General features: G+C 39.0%; 1 protein-coding gene across 3 annotated transcripts in view; it reads right to left on the bottom strand.

The window, feature by feature from the left end:
- Nucleotides 1–20919, bottom strand: part of NAA16 (N(alpha)-acetyltransferase 16, NatA auxiliary subunit) — a 65148-nt gene that overhangs the window by 16343 nt on the left and 27886 nt on the right. For 2 of the 3 annotated variants that reach the window (XR_001001864.1, XM_011942962.1), the window contains 3 exons: nucleotides 4415–4487; nucleotides 1261–1430; nucleotides 772–924 (listed from right to left, as the gene is read on the bottom strand). Coding sequence is in view for 2 of the 3 variants with exons in the window: in XM_011942962.1 (XP_011798352.1) it covers nucleotides 772–924; nucleotides 1261–1430; nucleotides 4415–4487 (396 nt within the window). In the remaining variant the exon portion in view is untranslated. Of the gene's footprint in view, nucleotides 1–771; nucleotides 925–1015; nucleotides 1431–4414; nucleotides 4488–20919 lie in introns of those variants that run through there. The other variant, XM_011942963.1, reaches the window with a different exon arrangement.

Below are 20919 nucleotides of genomic sequence, written 5' to 3' on the forward strand. Positions count from 1 at the left end.
ACTCCTATATATTTTCTTCTATAAGTGTGAATGGTTTGCTTTCCATATTTGATATTTAATCCACTGATTCATGTACAGTGACAGAGAGGGATATTGGCGGGTTTTTTCCCCAACAGAAGTAACTAATTGTCCCAGCAATATCTTTTCATCTCTGATTTTTACGATATCTCTATCGTAAAAAAATGATTTTACGATATATCCCATTTTCCAAATATGTGTGAAATCTGTTTCTGAGCTTTCTACTCTGTTCATTAGTCTACTTATATTTTTAACCATAAACATGTATTATAACAGAAAGTCTATGTGGAAAAGAATATAAAGGGATCATGAAGGAGGGAAAAGGGATGGATGTGTAGCCCATCTCAGGAAACTTAAATTCCTGAATGTCACAAAGACTAGTTCACAGCAATTAGTTCTACAAAGAAAGAACTCTATGAGCAAGTAAAAAGTAAGACAGAATTAAAAAGTAGTCACAAATTACTAGGGGGACAAAGAATTTGAGATATAAATCAAATTTTACATGTAAGTGCTAAAGTATGGCATACTGTTTATATATGTACCAAGATATTTTGCTCTTGCTATTGTTTAACCATCCCCTGCCAGATACACATACACAGATACACAACCACAGTAAAAAAAACCATTCTTAGGATATGGGTTAAACGGAATTTTAAAAATAATAACAAAAATGAATTTTTATGAACTTCTGTGGCAAACTTCACAAATCGTCTTAATTTAGACAATTACATGCTCATGTATGCTATTTCCTACCCTTGTGAACTTGGAGCACATATCCTCTGCTTCTTTTATCATATTTGCTCGAAGCATGTATTTTGCACATTTGGAATTGATGAATCTATCAGCTGTGTCCAAAGACTGTGCTTCATCCATCCACTTTGCAGCCTCTCTGAGATTACCTATATGCTATAAAAGATAATTAAAGGAACCACAATTTATAATCAAGAGAATATGAGTACAATAAAATGGAAAATAATTTACACAGACAAAAAAGAAATCTGTCACCATTTCTGCCAAATTTATTTAGAAATCAAAATTACAGTTCACATTTACTAAGAGCTCAAATGATTACACATCTAATTACACACCGATTATACAATTAATATAACATGAAACTACTCAGAATTATTAGAAAACGATTATCAGGGTGCCCTAGAACTTATTTCCACAAAGAAAAAACTCCATAGATTCTTAAAGTAGCTGAATTCTTCAACTACTCAAAAAGCAGGATTCCAATTTTACCTTGTAAATTTTTGCTTTCATATAGAATAATTCTATTAGAGTTGGAGTACTAGCAATTGCAGCATTAATATAATCCAAAGCCAGAGAATACTGTCCAAGTTTATCAAAGTGCTGTGCCAGGAAATACTGAACCCAGAGTAGTGTTGTCGGGGGTTCCTTCTCCCCATTCTCTGCAATCAAACAAACATTAAATTATTATAGGAAGAATGTAAAGCAAATTGCATACTTTCTCTCTCCTAATTCATAATGAAAGTAATGACTATTGCAATAATAACAAGCAGGAAAAACTCAGCAAAAACTAATTTCAAGAGAAAGAGGTATGACTTCATAAAGCTCAAAAAGTGGTAGCCACGTAGAGAAACAAGATTGTACTTTAACAGGCTTCTAACCCCAATCTCACTCCAAAGAAACAATGCTGGGGAAAAGACATACATCAATCTAATTCTGTGAACTCTCAGCCTGAAAGCAAAAGGGCAGCAAGCCCAGGAAAGGTCAAGGAAAATAACTTGGCAAAGAGATTTCCTAACTACCACTGCAAGATTTCGGCAGAGGCAAGAACTGCCAAACTGCCATGGCTTACCATTTTCCAGGCTTCAATACTAAATCAGAGATACTCAAATTTGAAGATTATGACCTATAGGAAAAAGACATACCTGACAAAGTAGCAACAACCCTGCCATCTGACAAAAACCGAAGTAGAAAAAACACAGCCCAGTCCTCTTAAAAAAGCAGTCACATATATACACTTATCTGAGTTCTATCCTGTTCCCCATTCTGTACCCTCTAACTACAGAGGAGTAGATAAAAGAAATACCAAGCTCTCAAAATGGATTTCAGAAAGGAAGACATACTGGTGTAAAAATGAAGAGGAAAGAGTGAATAAATCCACACTACATCAAAACAAACAGGTCTCCTACACAGCTGACCAAATGACATGATAATGTAAACATACGATAGCACACATTAAAACACAAATAATAAAACAAAGGCAATGAGTTAAGCATCTATTCTGTTCCTCTTATATAAACTATATTTCAAGGGAACCAAGTATTTCATGAAGGAAAGTTCTTTATAAGAAAAAATCCAGCTAACAAATGCAGAAGAAATTACTACAATCAACAAAGGATCTAGGAAATAATCTTCAATGGCTGAGAGGCCAATGAGGAATTTTTGTCTTGTTCTGTCACCAAGGCTGGAGTGCAGTGGCAAGATCATAACTAACTGTAGCCTCGAACTCCTAGGCTCCAGTGATCCTCATGCCTCAGCTTCACAAGTAGCTGGGACTACAGATGAGAACCACCGAACCTGGCTAATATTTTAATTTTTTGTAGAGACAGGGTCTCACTTTGTTGCCCAGGCTGGCCTCCAAATCCTGGCCTCAAGAGATCGTGCTGCCTCAGCAGCCCCCACAGTGCTGGGATCACAGGTGTAGAGCCACCATGCCACCCCCTCCGCCGTCACGGACCTTTTTAATGAGTATAACAGGCTGACAACATCTGAATCTTTATCAATGTTAACATCAAAAAAGAGAGACAACCAGAATGTCTCAAGCTTCCTGATATGATACAACAGGAAGCACAAAGCACCACCTGTGTTTAAACAGAACCTGAATCTAATCCAGCACGTAAACCTAACTATAACTTACAAGAAGTATGAATGACAGTGAAATACAGAAAATGATACCATGAGAAAAGGTAATCAACCAAATCCAGAATATGGGATATGTAAGACAAATGACCTTTCAACAAATCACTGTTTTTTTTTTTTTTGAAAGGGAGGGGAGAGTTATTGTTCTAGATTAAAATAATGAGACACAACAATCAAATTACGGTGACATAATAACCAAATATTTGGTGTGAACCTTTACTGGATCTATACTCAAATAAACCAAACACAAAGACTTCTTTTGGATAACGGGGGAAATCTGAATGCAAACTGGGTATCAGATATTATGTTATGAGGTTTTGTGTGACATAGTACTGCGATGACTTCTTCTGTTTAAGTGTTTTAAATAGAGACGCACACTAAGGTATTTACAGATGAAACAGTAGTCTGGAATGTGCCTTTAAAAAACTCAAAGAGAGTGTGGCGGCTCACACCTGTAATCTCAGCACTTTGGGAGGCTGAGGCAGGCAGATCGCTAGAGCTCAGGAGTTCAAGATCAGCCTGGGCAATATGACAAAATCCCATCTCTACAAAACCACCCCCCCCAACACCCACCCCCATCCCCCACACACACAAAATTAGCCAGGTGGTGGCACATGCCTGTAGTCCTTGCAACTCAGGAGGCTGAGGTGGGAGGATCACTTCAGCCCAGAAGTTCAGCTTGGGCAACACAGTGAGACCCTATCTCTTAAAAAACATTAGAAAAATACTCAGAGTAATGACATGTAAGAGACACATAAAGAACCTGGAAGTTACCATGTGCATGATTGAAAACATCATAGAGTGTTTTCTAAAGTAAGCTGCCTTGATTTATATATGCCCCTACAAATACAGAAACAAAGGACCTACCTAAACAGGATTAAAAGTAGTAAGAGGGTAGAAAAAGCAGAGAATTTAGGGATTCAGGAAAAACAGGTTCCAATATAAACTAACTACATGGTCTTGGGCAAGCCATTCAACCTCTCAAGTCTGTTTCCTCATGTTAAAACAAGGTTAAGGCCAAGTGTGGTGGCTCACGCCTATAATCCCAGCACTTTGGGAGGCTGAGGCGGGTGGATCATGAGGTCAGGCGTTCGAGACCAGCCTGGCCAACATGGTGAAACTCCATCTCTACTAAAAATACAAAACTTAGCCAGGTGTGGTGGCAGGCACCCGTAATCCCAGCTACTCAGGAGACTGAGGCAGGAGAATCGCTTGAACCCAGGAGGCGGAGGTTGCAGTGAGCCAAGACTGTGCCATTGCACTCCAGCCTGGGCGAAAGGACGAGACTCTGTCTCAAAAACAAACAAACAAAAATGCACAAAGTTAACTCCCATCTCACAGGATTATGGAAAATTTAAATTAAGTAAGATTGAAAGTGCTCTCATTTCATTCACCAATTTATTAAGTAGCCATTAGGTAGCACACACAAAATATACATAAAAGAGCATTACTGTGATTAAAAATGAAATGAGTAATCAGATTCCAATTCAATCTAATTTAAACTTACCATATGGGCTAAAAAAGTCACACGTTTTAAGAGAGGCTTCATAATTAGTAACAAGTTCCTGGATTATAGAAACCTGTTAAAGAAACATATTTTTAAAATTTAAAAATATCTTATTGAAGGTATTTTTACCTATTATGGTTTAAATTACATTTGGAAAATATACAGCTTATTGCAGAACTATACATTAGTTAAAGTATTAGGGCATCTGCTTTGTCCCCATTCCTAATATGAATATTTCCCTTTGGAAAAGGGGTTGGGAAAAAAAACAAAATAATGGACATTGCTATATATACGGACCACTCACAAGACAAAAAATAATAATAATAATAATGGACCACTGCTATAAGGGACAAATGCATCCATTATATAAATATTCAGGTTTTCAAAAATGTCATGCATTACAAAAGAGTGAAATGATTCAAAGTTTGAAAATAAGTGAAATTTAAAATGACTCTTTTGCTTATTATTGTCAGCAATCCTACAATATAATAATTGTATTGTACTTACTACAATTACGGGGTTTCTTAACCCATTTACTTATCTACCTACTACAAAATAAGGTCTGGTGCTCACTTCAGCAGCACATGTACCAAAACTGGAACAATAAAGAGATTGGCATGGCCCCTGCGAAAGGATGACACACACATTCATAAAGCGTTCTATATTGTAAAAGAAGTAAGATCTGACATATTTCTTAAGTGTTTTGTGAAAACTGGGGCTTCAGACATCTTTATTTTCAGAAAAACAATTATATTTCTCTTATTTCCCTCTTATTACGTCTCTTTACAAACTAACCAAAATTCACTATGGTTCCTCTGACACTGAAGTGATCATGTGTCACAAACTCAACAGATTTTTGCATATATGGCTACAAAAGAAACCTCTTCATGTATACCATTTAGTATCAGAAGGCATAATTTAATTAGCTTTATTTTGAATCCAGGTTACTCCCTATGCCACAAAGACACAGGACAGTGTCCATGAAACCACTGATCATCCTAGACACTAGTCAAAACACAAGGCCAAATTGTAACACTTTTCAGGCCTACATGATAGCTTTCTCACATGATGCTGCAGTATACGGCGGAATTCTCTAGTAGAGGTCAATGGACAATGGTGAAATAAGGTAGGACTATACATTAACAGTAAGGAACGTGTAAATAACAGAAAAAGCAGAATGTGAAAAAAAATTTACACATACTATGACTTCACTAAAACATGTATGTACAGATACCACATACTCAATGAAAATATGACCAAAGACATTAGGGTAGGTGGAAAATGGCTATATTCTTTTGAAAAAAAAAAAAAAAGATTGTTTATTTTAAAAACAGTGGTTCTGAAAGTGTGATCTTCAGATCATTAATAAAAATACTGTCAACATTAGTGTCACCATCACCTAGCAACTTATTAGAAATACTACTCTGTACAATCTATTTTGGGGTGTGTGTGTAACAGACAGGGTTGCCCTCTGTCATCTAGGCTGGAGTGCAGGGGTGTGATCGTCGCTCACTGTAGCCTTGAACTCCTGTGCTGAAGCAATTGTCCCACCTCAGCCTCCCAAGCAACTAAAACTACAGGCTTGTCGTACCATGCCCTGATAATTTTTTTTTTTTTTAAGAGACAGAGTCTCACTATATTGCCCAGGCTTGTTTTGAACTCCTGGGCTCAAGCAATCCTCCCGCCTCTACCTACCAAAGTGCTGGGATTACAGGTGTGAACCACCATGCCCGGCCTGTACAGTCTGTTTTTAACAAGCCGTCTGTAAATTCTGATACACAATTAAGAGTTTGAGAACCACTGATAAAAAAAATTGCAAGAAGACTTTTACTATAAAGCAAAATTAAAGTTAACAGACATTTTTAACCCACCATAACCTCTCCACCAATCTCACCTAGAATATCTATAACTTAAAAACCTTTTTTACAAACTTAGAAATTTAGTACTCAAGTTGTTAAACTTACGAAGGTAATTTTTTCCAGCAACTTGTGCCATCTACTGGTAGTTGCTAAAACTGCAACCTAGAGGTGGCTTTTAAAAAGGCGGACCTTGATGCATTTCTAGGGTGAAATCTATGTTTTTGTTTGTTTATTTGTTTGAGATGGAGTCTCACTCTGTCGCCAGGCTGGAGTGCAGTGGCGCGATCTCTGCTCACTGCAACCTCTGCCTCTTGGGTTCGAGCAATTCCCTGCCTCAGCCTCCCGAGTAGTTGGGATTATAGGCACCCGCCACCACACCCGGCTAATTTTTGTATTTTTAGTAGAGATGAAGGGGCAAAACCTATTTTTAAATAAGTCAATTTTAATAATAAAGGGTACCACAAAACAATAAAGGGTACCATACAATGAAATTACACATAATCCTTCAGAAAAGAATATAAATACTTCTGAATAAAACAGATCTCCAGATTCAGAATTTCGAAACAAGATCTGATTATGAGGGGAAAAAGACAATGGAAAATTCATAGGAAATCTCCTACATAAAAAAAACAACAAAGGACTGATCATTCTGGTTCATTAGGCCTACTTCTTGAATATATTATTTATATATATATTTTTTGTTGTTGTTTTGAGACCGAGTCTCACTCTGTTGCCTAGGCTGGAGTGCAGTGGCGTGATCTCAGCTCACTGCAACCTCTGCCACCCAGGTTCAAGCAATTCTCCTGTGTCAGCCTCCTGAGTGGCTGGAACTAAAGGTGTGTGCCACCATACCCGGCTAATTTTTGTATTTTTAGTAGAGATGGGGTTTCACCACGTTGGCTAGGCTGGTTTCGAACTCCTGACCTCAGATGACCTGCCCACCTCAGCCTCTCAAAGTGCTGGGATTACAGGCGTGAGCCACTGTGCCAAGCCAAAATTTACATTATAGTTACTTTATTTTTATTTTTTGAGACAGGGTCTCACTCTGTCACCCAAGCTGGAGTGCAGTGGCATGAACTCAGCTCCCTGCAACCTCCACCTCCCAGGTTCAAGCCATCCTCCCACCTCAGCCTCCTTAGTAGCTGGGACTACAGGCATGCACTACTACACCTGGCTAATTTTTGTATTTTTTGTAGAGATGGGGTTTTGCCCTGTTGCCCGGGCTGGTCTCAAACTCCTGAGCACAAGTGATCTGCCCACTTTGGCCTCCCAAAGTGCTAGGATTACAGGCATGAGCCACCACCCCCGGCCTTACAGTTACTTCTCATTCAGTAATTAAGTGAACAATTTTCTAAATTTTCTATGAAAGCTAATCTAAGAAGTTTTACTGAAGTATAAGACTTATTTCGCTCAAGTTTACTTACCATTTATATTTAATTAGGTAGTGTGTAATATGACAAATTAATATGTAATAGCTATTCTTCTCTAAAACAGTGTCTTGCCTCCGTTATTTTAAAATCAAGAAAGCCAATCCACTTAAGTATCTGAGATCGCAACAAAAACATAAATGGCCACCTTAAATTTTATGGCCCAAATTTTTCCTACAATGTGAAAAATTTTCCAAGTTCAGCCACCTTCTCCTGATTTACTTTCTTCTAACAGCTACATTAGATCAAAATAGAAGAAGCTTTTTATCTTTGTTAACAAAATCTAACCTAAGATAGTACTATAACTGTTATAATTTCCTAAAGTATGTCCTTGGTGACCAGCTTCTATGTGAGAGTTAACTCTTTATTAATCTTAAAGACAAAGTCCCACAACATCATATCCGATACACATTTTTTTCACAATAAAGAGACAAATCACAGGTTTAAAATGCCACTGCAATATGAAAGTTACTAAATTAAGTATACTCGTTTATCAACAAGACCAAAATTGCTGAATTAGGTTCTGATACAAGCACAATTACTATACTAGTGATAATTTTGGTGCTAAAGGGGCTAGTTACAGAGGTAAATTGTCCAAGAACAGTGACAATAAAATGAAAGTAACTACAGAGATGAGGTGTGAGAAGGGTGGGACTTACAATTTAATTTAGAGAGTAAGGGGAAATTACCATTTCTTGAACATATTCAAACCAAGTACTTTACAAACTTTCTCATTTAATTAAAACACACATCAATGCTTTATGTATTATTTTCCCCAACTTTGTGAAAATACAAATATTCATATTCAAAGCACATGAGCACTGATGTCCAACTTCAATGGAACCAAATGCATGTGTACCAACCCAGGCAAGAGTGGATGTTGACTCACTGAACGTCTTCATTTAAGAGCCTGACACTCACAAACGAATGGCTAAAAAACAAGTACTTTCTATCATCAGTGAATATGGAAGCCCAGAATTAATGTACACCTCTTCTTAGAGCCTTTAAACATTGTGGGGCTGGGTGCGGTGGCTCACGCCTATAATCCCACAGTACTTTGTGGGGCTGAGGCGGGCAGCTCACTTAAGCCCAGGAGTCTAAGACCAGCCTGGGCAACATGGTAAAACCCCATCTCTACAAAAAAATACAACAAAATATTAGCTGGGTGTAGTGGCCCATGTCTGTAGCCCCAGTTTCTTGGGAGGGTAAGGCAGGAGAATTGCTTGAGCCCAGGAGGTGGAGGTTGCGGTGAGACAAGATCGCACCACTGCACTCCAGCCTGGGCAACAGGAGTGAAACTCTATCTTTAAAAAAAAAAATCTGATTTCCTTTTCTGGCCGGGGAAGCGGGGAGACAGGGTCTCGCTCTGTTACCCAGGATGCACTCTCAGTCCACTGCAACCTTCACCTTCCAAGGTCAAGTGGTTCTCCCACCGCAGCCTTCCAACTATCTAGAACACGCCACTGCACTTGGCTGATTTTTGTATTTTTTTGTAGAGACACTGCCTCACTACATTGCCCAGGCTGAACTCCTGAGCTCAAGCAATCCTCCTGCCTTGGCCTCCCAAAGTGCTGGGATAACAGACCTGAGCCACCACACATGGCACATTTTGGTTTCATGTATGACTTTTTTTTTTGAGATGGAGTCTCGCTCTGTCACCCAGGCTGGAATGCAATGGCGTGATCTCAGCTCACTGTAACTGCCCCCTCCCAGGTTCAAGCGATTCTCCTGCCTCAGCCTCCCAAGTAGCTGGGACTACTACACCACGTCCAGCTAATTTTTTTGTATTTTTAGTAGAGATGGGGTTTTACCATGTTGGTCAGGCTGGTCATGAACTCCTGACCTCAGGTGATCCACCCGCCTCGGCCTCCCCAAGTGGTGGGATTGATTACAGGCAGGAGCCACCACACCCGGCCGTGTATGACATTTTAAAAAGTATATAGACTGTTACCTTTAGGTGAACAAAAATTAAACCAAATTAAACCAAACTAATTTTACTAATTATCTTTTTGTATACACATTTTTATTCTTCAAGAAAACCTGTTTTTCCTCACTAAATCAGCAAAATAAAAGACAAACATATGTAATATACAGCACAGACAAGAAAAAAAAAAGGACCACTGTGGCTCATGCCTGTAATCCCAGCACTTTGGGATGCCTAGGTGAGAGGATCACCTGGGCCATGAGTTTCAGACCAGCCTAAGGCAACACAGCAAGATCTATCTCTACAAAATAAAAAACTTAGCCACGCCTGGTGGTACATGCCTGCAGACCCAGCTACTTGGGAGGCTAAGGTAGGAGACTCTCTTGAGCCCAAGGGTTTGATGCTACAATGAGTTACAATTTCGCCACTACACTCCAGCCTGGGTGATACAGCAAGACCCAGTCTCTAGACAAAGATTTAAAACAGGAAAAGAAACACTAGAAAAAATAACAAACTAAACCTAAAACAAGCAAAAGGACAAAATAAAGTGAAAATTAATGAAATAGAGGAAAAAAGTCAACAAACCCAAAACTTGGCTCTTTGAAAAGATCAAGAAAATTGGCTAACCTTTAGCTAGACTGACAAACTAAAAAAGAGAGAACACTCAAAATATTAAAACCAAAAATGGTAAGAGGGGATATTATCACTGACTTTATAGAAATAACACACTATGACACACATACGCCAACACTGTATAACTTAGATGAAGTAGACAAATATCTAAAACCATAAATTTCCAAAAGCCAGTCAAGAAGAAATAGAAAATCTGAATAAACCAGTAATGAAGAGTTTGAATACATAATTAAAAACTACCCACAAAGAAAAGTCCAGGCCCATATGACTTCACTGGTAAATGGTAAGTTCTACCACACATTTAAAAAAGTAGTAATACCAATTCTTCACAAACTCTTCCAAAAAAACAAAGAGAGAGAGAACCCTTCCCAACTCATTATGAGGCCAGTATCACCCTGATAGCAAAATCTGATAAAGACATCAAAAGAAAACTAGGCATTTATCTCTTAGGAATATAAATGCAATATCCTGAACAAAACACTAGCAAATTGAACCCATCTATATGGAAAAAGAACTACCCACCAAGACCAAGTAGGCTTTCACCCAGCAATACAAGACTGGTTTAACATCAGCCAGGAGTGGTGGCTCACGCCTGTAATCCCAGCACTTTGGAAGGTGGGGGTGCATCACCTGAGGTCAAGAGTTCGAGACCAGCCTATCCAACACGGCAAAACCCCATTTCTACTAAAAAATAGAAAAACTGGCCAGGCATGGGGGTGCACACCGGTAGTCCCAGCTACTCGGGAGACTGAGGCAGGAGAATAGCTTGAACCCGCGAGGTGGAGGTTGCAGTAAGCCAAGATCGCGCCACTGCACTCCAGCCCGGGTGACAGAGTGAGGCTCCGTCTTGGGGGGGGAAAAAAATTGGTTTAACATCTGAAATCAATTAATGAAAATATACCATATATCAATAGGATTTTTTTTAAAAACCTACATAATCATCTTAATACAGAAAAAGCATGACAGAACTCAGTAACAGACTTTCATGATAAAAATGCACAATAAACTAGGAACTGAAGGAAACTTCTTGAGATTACAAAGGACATATATAAGAAACCCACAGCTAACACAATACTTAATGGTGAAAAATCTAGATGCTTTTCCTCTAAGAGCAAGAACAAGACAAAGAACTCTCACCACTTCTAGTCAATATTGTGCTGAAGGTACCCAAGGCAACTAGTCAAGAAAATAAAAAGGGTATGGATTGGAAAGAAAGAAGTAAAACTTTCTATTTGCAGATGACATGATCTTATACATAGAAAATCCTAAGGAATCTATTAAAACATCTATAACAATAAACAAGTTCAGCAACATTTCAGAATACAAAATCAACATACAAAAATCAACTGTATTTCCATATACTAGCAAAGAATAATCCAAAAATGAAATTATGAAAACAATTTCATCTAGATTACCATCAAAAAGAATGGCATGCTTACAAACAAATTTAACGTAAGATGCGTAAGACTTGTACAATAAAAATTACAAAACACTGGTTGAAACAAATCAAAGACCTAAATACAGAGAAAGACATCCCATGTTCAAAGATTGACTTAATATTGTTAAGTTGAGGATACTTCCAAATTGATCTGCAGATTCAACAAAATCCCTATTAAAATCCCAGATGGCTGCTCTGCAGATATAGAAAAGCCAATCCTAACACATTCAAATAGAAATAAAAGGAACCCTCGATAACCAAAATAGTCTTGAAAAAGAACAAAGTAGAAGGAGTCACACTTTCTAATTTTCTTTCTTTTTTTTTTTTTTTTTTTTGAGACAGAGTCTCGCTCTATCGCCAGGCTGGAATGCAGTGGCTCAATCTCGGCTCACTGCAACCTCCGCCTCCCGGGTTCAAGTGATTCTCCTGCCTCAGCCTCCGGAGTAGCTAGGACTACAGGCGCCCGCTACCACGCCGGCTGATTTTTGTTCTTTTAGTAGAGATGGGGTTTCACCACGTTGGCCAGGATGGTCTCGATCTCTTGACCTCGTGATCCACCCGCCTCGGCCCCTCAAAGTGCTGGGATTACAGGTGTGAGCCATCGCACCCGGCCCACACTTCCTAATTTCAAAACTTACCACACTGCTACAGTAAGCAAGACAATATGGCACTGGCACAGACGGACTTTTAGCTTTTTTTGTATACCGATGTTTATTTAACATGTTACAGAACCTTTTCTAGCTATTTGAAAAACTGTCCCTCCAGGGTCTTGCTAATTCTTGAAGATAACAAAGGGTCCAACCAGGAGTATGTCTTTAATATGCAAGTTATTCAAAATCCAGAGACATATCTCCTCTATCTGGCTCTTATGCCCCAAGAGGCACTATTCCTCTGCCTAAACATCCCAGGGCAGGTGCCAGGCAACTAGAGACCACCCTGCCAGTCTAAAGTATGCCAAAATTATTCAAACTAAACTGTTCACCCTGCCCTGCCCCAAGGAAACCTCAATGAAGGCAGCAGCCTAATCCTTCCCCTCCCTCCTAACCACCCTAGTGTCTTCCCCAAGTGGCCCTGCATGGCATGGCACAGCTTGCCTCCTGTCTCTAGGACCTGTATGATTGACTTTGGTTTTTTTCCTGAGCCTCTCCAGTGTCTCCTATTTTGGCTGCACCTGAATAACAACCTCATAAAAGAATAATACAAAACAATAAAGACAGTTACACACATCAGTGGAACAGATCTGAGAGTCCAGAGGTGAACCCTCGCATTTATGGTTAATCTCTTTTGGACAAGGCTGCCAAGATCATTCAACAGGGAAAGAACAGTCTCTCCAACAAATGGTGCTGGAACACTGGATAGTCACACACAAAAGAAAGAATTTGGACTCCTACCACACCTTATACAAAAATGAACTCAAAATAAGAGTGAATGCCTCAATGCAAACTCGTAGAAGTAAACATGTTTATAAATCTTCATGACCTTGGATTTGGAAATGGTTTTTAGATAAGACACAGAATGCATGAGCAACAAAAGGAAAAAAAAAAAGATAAGCTAGACTTCATTTAAACTAAAAATTTTTGTGCATCAAATGACATCATTAAGAAAATGAAAAGACAACCCACAGCAGAACGGAAAATATTTTCACATAATGTATCTGATGAGAGACTTGTATCTAGAATATATTTTTAAAACTTCTAGCCCGGCGTGTTCACTCATGCCTGTAATCCCAGCAGTTTGGAAGGGTGAGGTGAGCAGATTGCTTGAGTCCAGGATTTTGAGACCAGCCTGGGCAAATGGTGAAACCCTGTCTCTACAAAAAATGAGCCAGGTACGTTAGCGCATGCCTGTAGTCCCAGACACTCAGGAAGTGGAGGTGGGAGGATCACCTGAGCCCAGGAGGTCAAGGCTGCAGTGAGCTGAGGTCGCACCACTGTACTCCAGCCTGGGTGACAGAGTGACACCCTGTCTTAAAAAAACAAACAACAAAAAAACCTGAAAAAAACCCACAAAAACAAAACTTCCTTAAACTGAACAATAAAAAGAGAAATAACCCAATTATAAATGGGCAAAGAAACTGAAAGACATTTCTCCAAAGAACATATACAAAGGCCAATAAGCACATAAAAGATAATACCAACAATAATCACAAAATGCAAAGCAAAACCTCAAGAAATTACCATTTCACACCACTATGATGGCTATCATCAATAATAACAAGTGTTGATGAGGATGTGCAGAAATCAGAACCCTCATATACTGCTTGTGGGAATGTAAAACGGTGGAGGAACTTCGGAAAAAGAGTCTGACAATTCCTTAAAAGTTTAAACATAGAGTTAGCATTTGACTCAGCAATTCCATTCCCAGATGTACACCTAAGAGAAATGGAAGTACATCTACACAAAAGCGTGTACACCAAAGTTCACAGCAGCATTATTCACAATAACCAAAAGGTAGAAACAATCAATGTGGTATATCCACACAATGGAATGTTACTTGGTCATAAAAGGGAATGAAGTACTGATTTACGCCACAACTGTGAATAAAAATATTAAGTAAAAGAAGCCAGACCCAAAAAGACTATTAATAGATAAATCCATTTACATAAAAGGTCCAGACTGGGAAATCCATAGACAGAAAGTAGGCTAATGGTTGCCTATAGCTGAGAGGGACATGAAGGTTGTGAGAGAATCACAGCTAAAGGATATGGAGTCTCTTTGGGGGATGACAAAATATTACACTGCAGTGATGATTACACAACTCTGTGAATATACTAAATATCATTGAACTATATACTTTCAATAGGTAAATTTTATGATATATTAATTATATCTCAATAAAGCTGTTACCAAAACAAAAATACTGGTGGGGAAGCTACTGACATCCTGATGGTAGAGGCCAGGGAGTTTGCTAAACATCCTACAATGCACAGGACAGACCTACATTATAAAGAATTATCTAGCCCAACACATTGACAGTAGAATTCTTTGTTAGGAAGGCTGTCCTGTGCCTTGTGGAATGTTTAGCAGCATCCCTGGCCTCCACACACTGGATGCCAGTAGCACACTTCACCTCACTGCAGTGACAATCGAAAACCTCTCCAGACATTGTAAAATGTCCCAGGAGGAAAAAATCCACTCCCCAACACCCTCATTAAGAAGTACTGCTCTAAAGAGGACTTTCCAAGATGGTTTTAAAACAACAGATGAACTTTCACAACAGAAATAAAGATTACCAAATCTGGTTCCACTAAATTTTAAACATTTCTATGTTAAAACAAAAACAGAAAAACCAACACAAGACAGGAAATATTTCAGGCACACTGCTAGTGGGAATACAAATTGATGTTTACAACCTTGTGAAAAACTAATTTATCTGTGTTTACCAAGAACCACAAAAATGTTCATGCCCTTTACCCACTGAATTAATCTGAGAGAAGAAAATATGAGAAGAAAATAATCCTAAGCAAAGCTAGTATAAAGATATTTAATAATAATAACTTGAAAAACCAAATTCAACAATGGAGGGATGGTTCTAAAAGGTTATGTAATAACTAAAAGGGATAATGAAGATTATATAACAACACAGTAAAAGCTTATGAAACTGCTGGGGCAGGGAGGTGGGTGCAGGTAGTTCACACCTAGAATCCCAGTACTTTGAGAGGCCAAGGCAGGCAAATCTCTCAGGTCCAAGATTTTGAGAACAGTCTGGGTAACATAGTGAGACCCCATCTCAGGTGCGGTGGCTCACACCTGTAATCCTAACACGTTGGGAGGCCGAGGTGAGCAGATTATCTGAGCTCAGGAGTTCGAGACCAGCCTGGGCGAAACCCTATCTCTACTAAAACACAAAAAAAATAAAATAAAATTAGCCGGGCATGCCGGTGTGTGCCTGTAGTCCCAGCTACTCCGGAGGCTGAGGCAGGAGAGTCACTTAAACCCGGGAGGCAGAGGTTGCAGTGAGCCGAGATAGTGCCACTGCACTCCAGTCCCTGGTTACAAAGCGGCACTCCAAATAAAAAACAAAAACAAAAACAAATTTTTAAAAAGCAACTGCTAGGGGGAAAAAAAAGAACAAAATTTATGGTCAAAATGACTACAGCTGCATAGTAGATACACCACGATTAAATTTACAGTGAAAAAAAAACTGTGAAAGGAATTACATTAAAAATGTTGTTAGAGCTAGGTGTGGTGGTTCACACCTGTAATCGCAGTGCATTGGGATTCTAAGGCAGGAGAATCACTTGAGGCCACAAGTTTGAGATCAGCCTGAACAATACAGCAAGACCCCATCTCTACAAACTAAAAAATTAACTAGGTATCGTGGCACGCATCTGTATTACCAGCTACTCAAGAGGCTGAGACAGGAGGATTGCTTGAACCGAGGAAGTCAAGGCTACAGTGAACTATGATTGGGCCATTCATTGCTCTCCAGCCTGGGAGACAGAGCAAGATGTTATTTCATTTGTTTATAAAATAAATAAATAAATGTGTAAATGCCTTTAAATTGTATAGTCATGAGGTGGTTTATACCTGAGTTTTGTCTGGGCTTCCCTCCCATTTTTTAAGATCTTTCCTCTGTTTTCCAAATTTTCTATATTGTGATTATAGCACTTTTTTGATGAAAAATTACTTCTAAACTTTTGTGCCAAGTTACTCAGCACTTTTACTATTTGAGAACATGGAAACTGATGGAAGAGTGTTACAAACTTACACAAATGCCAACAGAAAAGTGAGGAGATAAGATTCCTTATAAATATCATCAATGTGAAAAGTTAATACACAATATATATTAGTTGTGTACCATATCAAACGGCTGGTCAAACATCTGACTCACTGTCCCACTGGACAGCTTATCTTTGAGCACTACAGAAATAATTTGTTGGCATTATGACTCAGACCACCAGCAGACTATGGTACATATAAAATCTTCTCATTAAACTGCTACAGATGTTGTGAATACTATGTTAGTCGTTTCCAGTTTTGATTTTTTATTATTGCTGTTATGCCAACTCTGGAATAGAAGGATTCTGAGCCCCAATCAAAAACACTACTAGGCAAGGTTCTTTATTCACACTTAGAAGAAATGGACACTATTTTATAGAGCCAGTAAACAATTATTCACAATAAAAGTTTGATCTGGGCTGGGCGCAGTGGTTCACGTCTGTAATCCTGGCACTTTGGGAGGCCAAGGATGGTGGATAATCCTGGCACTTCAGGAGGCCAAGGATGGCAGACTGCCTGAGCTCAGGAGTTCGAGACTAGCCTAGGCAACACAGTGAAACCCTGTCTCTACTAAACTATGAAAAATTAGCCAGGCATGGCAGCATGCACCTGTAGTCCCAGCTACTCGGGAGGCTGAGGCAGGAGGCTCGCTCGAACCTGGGAGGCAGAAGTTGCAGTGAGCCGAGAGCGCGGCACTGCACTCCGGCCTGGGCAACGGAGCAAGACTCCCTCTCCATAAAAAAAAAAAAAGTTTGGTCTGATACAATATGTGAGAGACTACAATACAAAACAGATGAAAACAACTGTGCACTTCAAGTATATAACAGTTATTTTCTAAAAGTAGGAGGTGTTCTTCATTTTTTTTTTCCCTGAGACAGGGTCTCAAGTCTGTCACATAGGCTGGAGTACAGTGGCCTGATCACAGCTCACTGCAGCCTCGTCCTCCAAGGCTCACAGGATCCTTCCACCTCAGCCTCCCAAGTAGCTGAGAGAGAAGGCACATGCCACTATGACCAACTAATTGTTTTCGTTTTTTGTAGAGATGGACTCTTGTTACGTTGCCAGGCTTGTCTTGAACTCCTGGTCTCAAGTGATCCTCCCACCTCAGCCTCCCAAAGTGCTGGATCACAGGCGTAAGCCACCATGGCCGGCAAGTTGTCCCCTTTTTCTTTTAACTACTCATAAGAAGAAAACAGTATATATTACCAGAACATTTAAAGGTGGTTATTACCTATAAATACACAACTGATATTTTCAATGAGATGACATCCACAAAAAATTAAGTTAGAAACATTCTTACCATTATCTTCAGTAAAAATGATACTATTTCAGTAAAGCATGACAGACACTGGAATCCCTATGCTATATATAGCAACCTAAATTGTTTGTTTAGTTTAATACTACTTAACAGATTTAAGGTACACAAAAAATATCTTCTACAGGTTAACAAGGATATCCAGAACTTGAACTCATCTCTGTACCAAGCAGACCTAATAGACATCTACAGAACTCTCCACCCCAAATCAACAAAAGATACACTCTTCTCAGCACCACATTGCACTTATTCTAAAACTGACCACATAATTGGAAGTAAAGCACTCTTCAGCAAATGTAAAAGAACACGAATCACAACAAATTGTCTCTCAGACCACAGTGCAATCAAATTAGAACTCAGGATTAAGAAACTCACTCAAAACCGCACAACTACATGGAAACTGAACAACCTGCTCCTGAATGACTACTGGGTAAATAACAAAATGAAGGCAGAAATAAAGATGTTCTTTGAAACCAATGAGAACAAAGACAAAACATACCAGAATCTCTGGGACACATTTAAAGCAGTGTGTAGAGGGAAATTTATAGCACTAAATGCCCATAAGAGAAAGCAGGAAAGATCTAAAACTGACACCCTAACGTCGGAATTAAAAGGATTAGAGAAGCGAGGGCAAACAAATTCAAAAGCTAGCAGAAGGCAAGAAATAACTAAGATCAGAGCAGAACTGAAGGAGATACAGACACAAAAAACCCTTCAAAAAAATCAATGAATCCAGGAGCTGGTTTTTTTGAAAAGATCAACAAAATTGATAGACCCCAAAGCCTCACTCAAACACTGACAATTTTTTTTAAGTACTTTTCAAAACAAGTAAGCAAATATATATCATCTCAGCAAGTTATCTGTTATGGACAGGACACCTATATTCGAACGAATAAGAAACAAAACAATATTAACTTTAACAAAATCTAACTTAAAAGGAGTATAAATATATTTTTAGTAACATTTTATTCTTATTTACAAAAGAAAAGAACACCTTGATAACAGAGTTTATAGAAGATTCTATTTCAACATTAAAGAAAGCTGGGAAAATGAAAATTTCTCCTTTTCTTCACCAAAGATTCCTCCAAAACCTCATTGACAAAAGTAAAATGAGTGCCATTTCAAATACCTACCTATGTTTTAAAAAAAAGCTTATGGAACTTGGTCGGGCACAGTGGCTCACGCCTGTAATCCCAGCACTTTGGGAGGCCAAAGTGGGCGAATCGCTTAAGGACAGAGTTCAAGACCAGCCTGGTCAACATCATGAAACCCTGTCTCTACTAAAAATACAAAAAATTAGCTGGGCATGGTGGCAGGCACCTGAATTCCCAGCTACTTGGGAGACTGAAGCAGGAGAATCGTTTGAACCCAGGAGGCAGAGGTTGCAGTGAGCTGAGATAGAGCCACTGCACTCCAGCCTCAGTGACACAGCGGGACTCCATCTCAAAAAAACAAAAACAACAACAAAAAACACATTATGGAATTTGTCTGACAATCACTCATTGCCTTCCACTCTACCCAAACTCTAATTTGCCAAAAAAATTAAAATGCTGGAGACATTTAAGAAACACATTTCTTGGCCAGGCGCCAAGAGATGGGGTTTCACCATGTTGGCCAGGATAGTCTCAATCTCTTGACCTCATCATCCACCTGCCTTGGCCTCCCAAAGTGCTGGCATTACAAGTGTGAGTCACCATGCCTGACCAATACTTGTCTTTTGAAAAATCACAGAGGCCGGGCGCGGTGGCTCAAGCCTGTAATCCCAGCACTTTGGGAGGCCGAGATGGGCGGATCACGAGATCAGGAGATCGAGACCATCCTGGCTAACACGGTGAAACCCCGTCTCTACTAAAAATACAAAAAACTAGCCGGGCGAGGTGGCGGGCGCCTGTAGTCCCAGCTACTGGGAAGGCTGAGGCAGAAGAATGGCGGGAACCCGGGAGGCGGAGCTTGCGGTGAGCTGATTCCGGCCACTGCACCCAGCCTGGGCGACAGAGCAAGACTCCTCAAAAAAAAAAAAAAAAGAAATACATTTCTTGCAAATGTACTACATTTTAAACTAACTTCAAAAGACAATTTCATTTTCATGCTACCAACATGAATTACTCTATAATATTTGGAAACTTACAAACAATAACTGTTTATCAGACTTCACCTCCTTGAAATCCTTCCTTGAAAGTTAAAAATCCACCTAACTGCCAAAAACAGGTTTTACTGCTGGTTAGAAATGTGCAGTTTTTAAAATGGTTTCATGGGGTGCAGTGTACACTGCTCAGGTGATGGGTGTACCAAAATCTCAGAAATCACCAGTAAATAACTTATCTGTGTAACCACACACCATCTGTTCCCCAAAAACTACTGAAATAATTTATTTGAAACTACAAAAAAAGTCAAACACAAAACTTACAAAATTTAACTGAAAAATAAATATTAAAAAATAAATAAAATGTTCTCATAAGTAATCACAGATACATGTGGCCAAAATTATTTGAGGAACAGTTCTTAGACTTGCAAATTTTTTCTCACTATACTAAACTGAGATAACTTGAGCTCAATTTTCTGCAGTTTAATTCATTTTGCAAACACACTTGGTCTTCTGCCATTTCTAATAGCATTCCTGTTGCTTGCTTTAAAATTAAACTAAAGAGACAGTTCCTATATGAAATAGTGTATTCTCAGTGCCTTATTCAAAAATATAATTTTCATGCTTTATATAAAATACCAAAAAAATGTTTAACATTTTTTTAATGGCAACTTTGGATCAATATTGGAAGAATTTTTAAAAAGTAAAAAGCCTATGCCTGTGAACAACACCCTGTGAAAGCCCCGTAATAGCTTAAGAGAAACAAATCCTTTAATGTCCACTGTAGTCAGCAACTGCTGCAAGACTGTTATAAAAGAAGTACTCTAATTCATATACATAAGATTTCTTTTTATTTCTGACATTTTATCCAACCTTTCTTCTCTGTCACCCTCACCAAAAAGAACAAAAGAATTTTACCCAATGTTAAATAATCTAGAGAAATTATTGGCAGGCACTGGGTACACGTTTACATAGGAATCAATCACTATTTCTCAAAAAACTGACAGCAGAAACACTGCAGTCAAATAGACCATACAACAGACATTAAAGAATTGTAGGCCGGGTGCGGTGGCTCAAGCCTGTAATCCCAGCACTTTGGGAGGCC

This window comes from Colobus angolensis, unplaced genomic scaffold (assembly GCF_000951035.1).
Source record: "Colobus angolensis palliatus isolate OR3802 unplaced genomic scaffold, Cang.pa_1.0 Scaffold214, whole genome shotgun sequence".
Classification (NCBI taxonomy): domain Eukaryota; kingdom Metazoa; phylum Chordata; class Mammalia; order Primates; family Cercopithecidae; genus Colobus; species Colobus angolensis.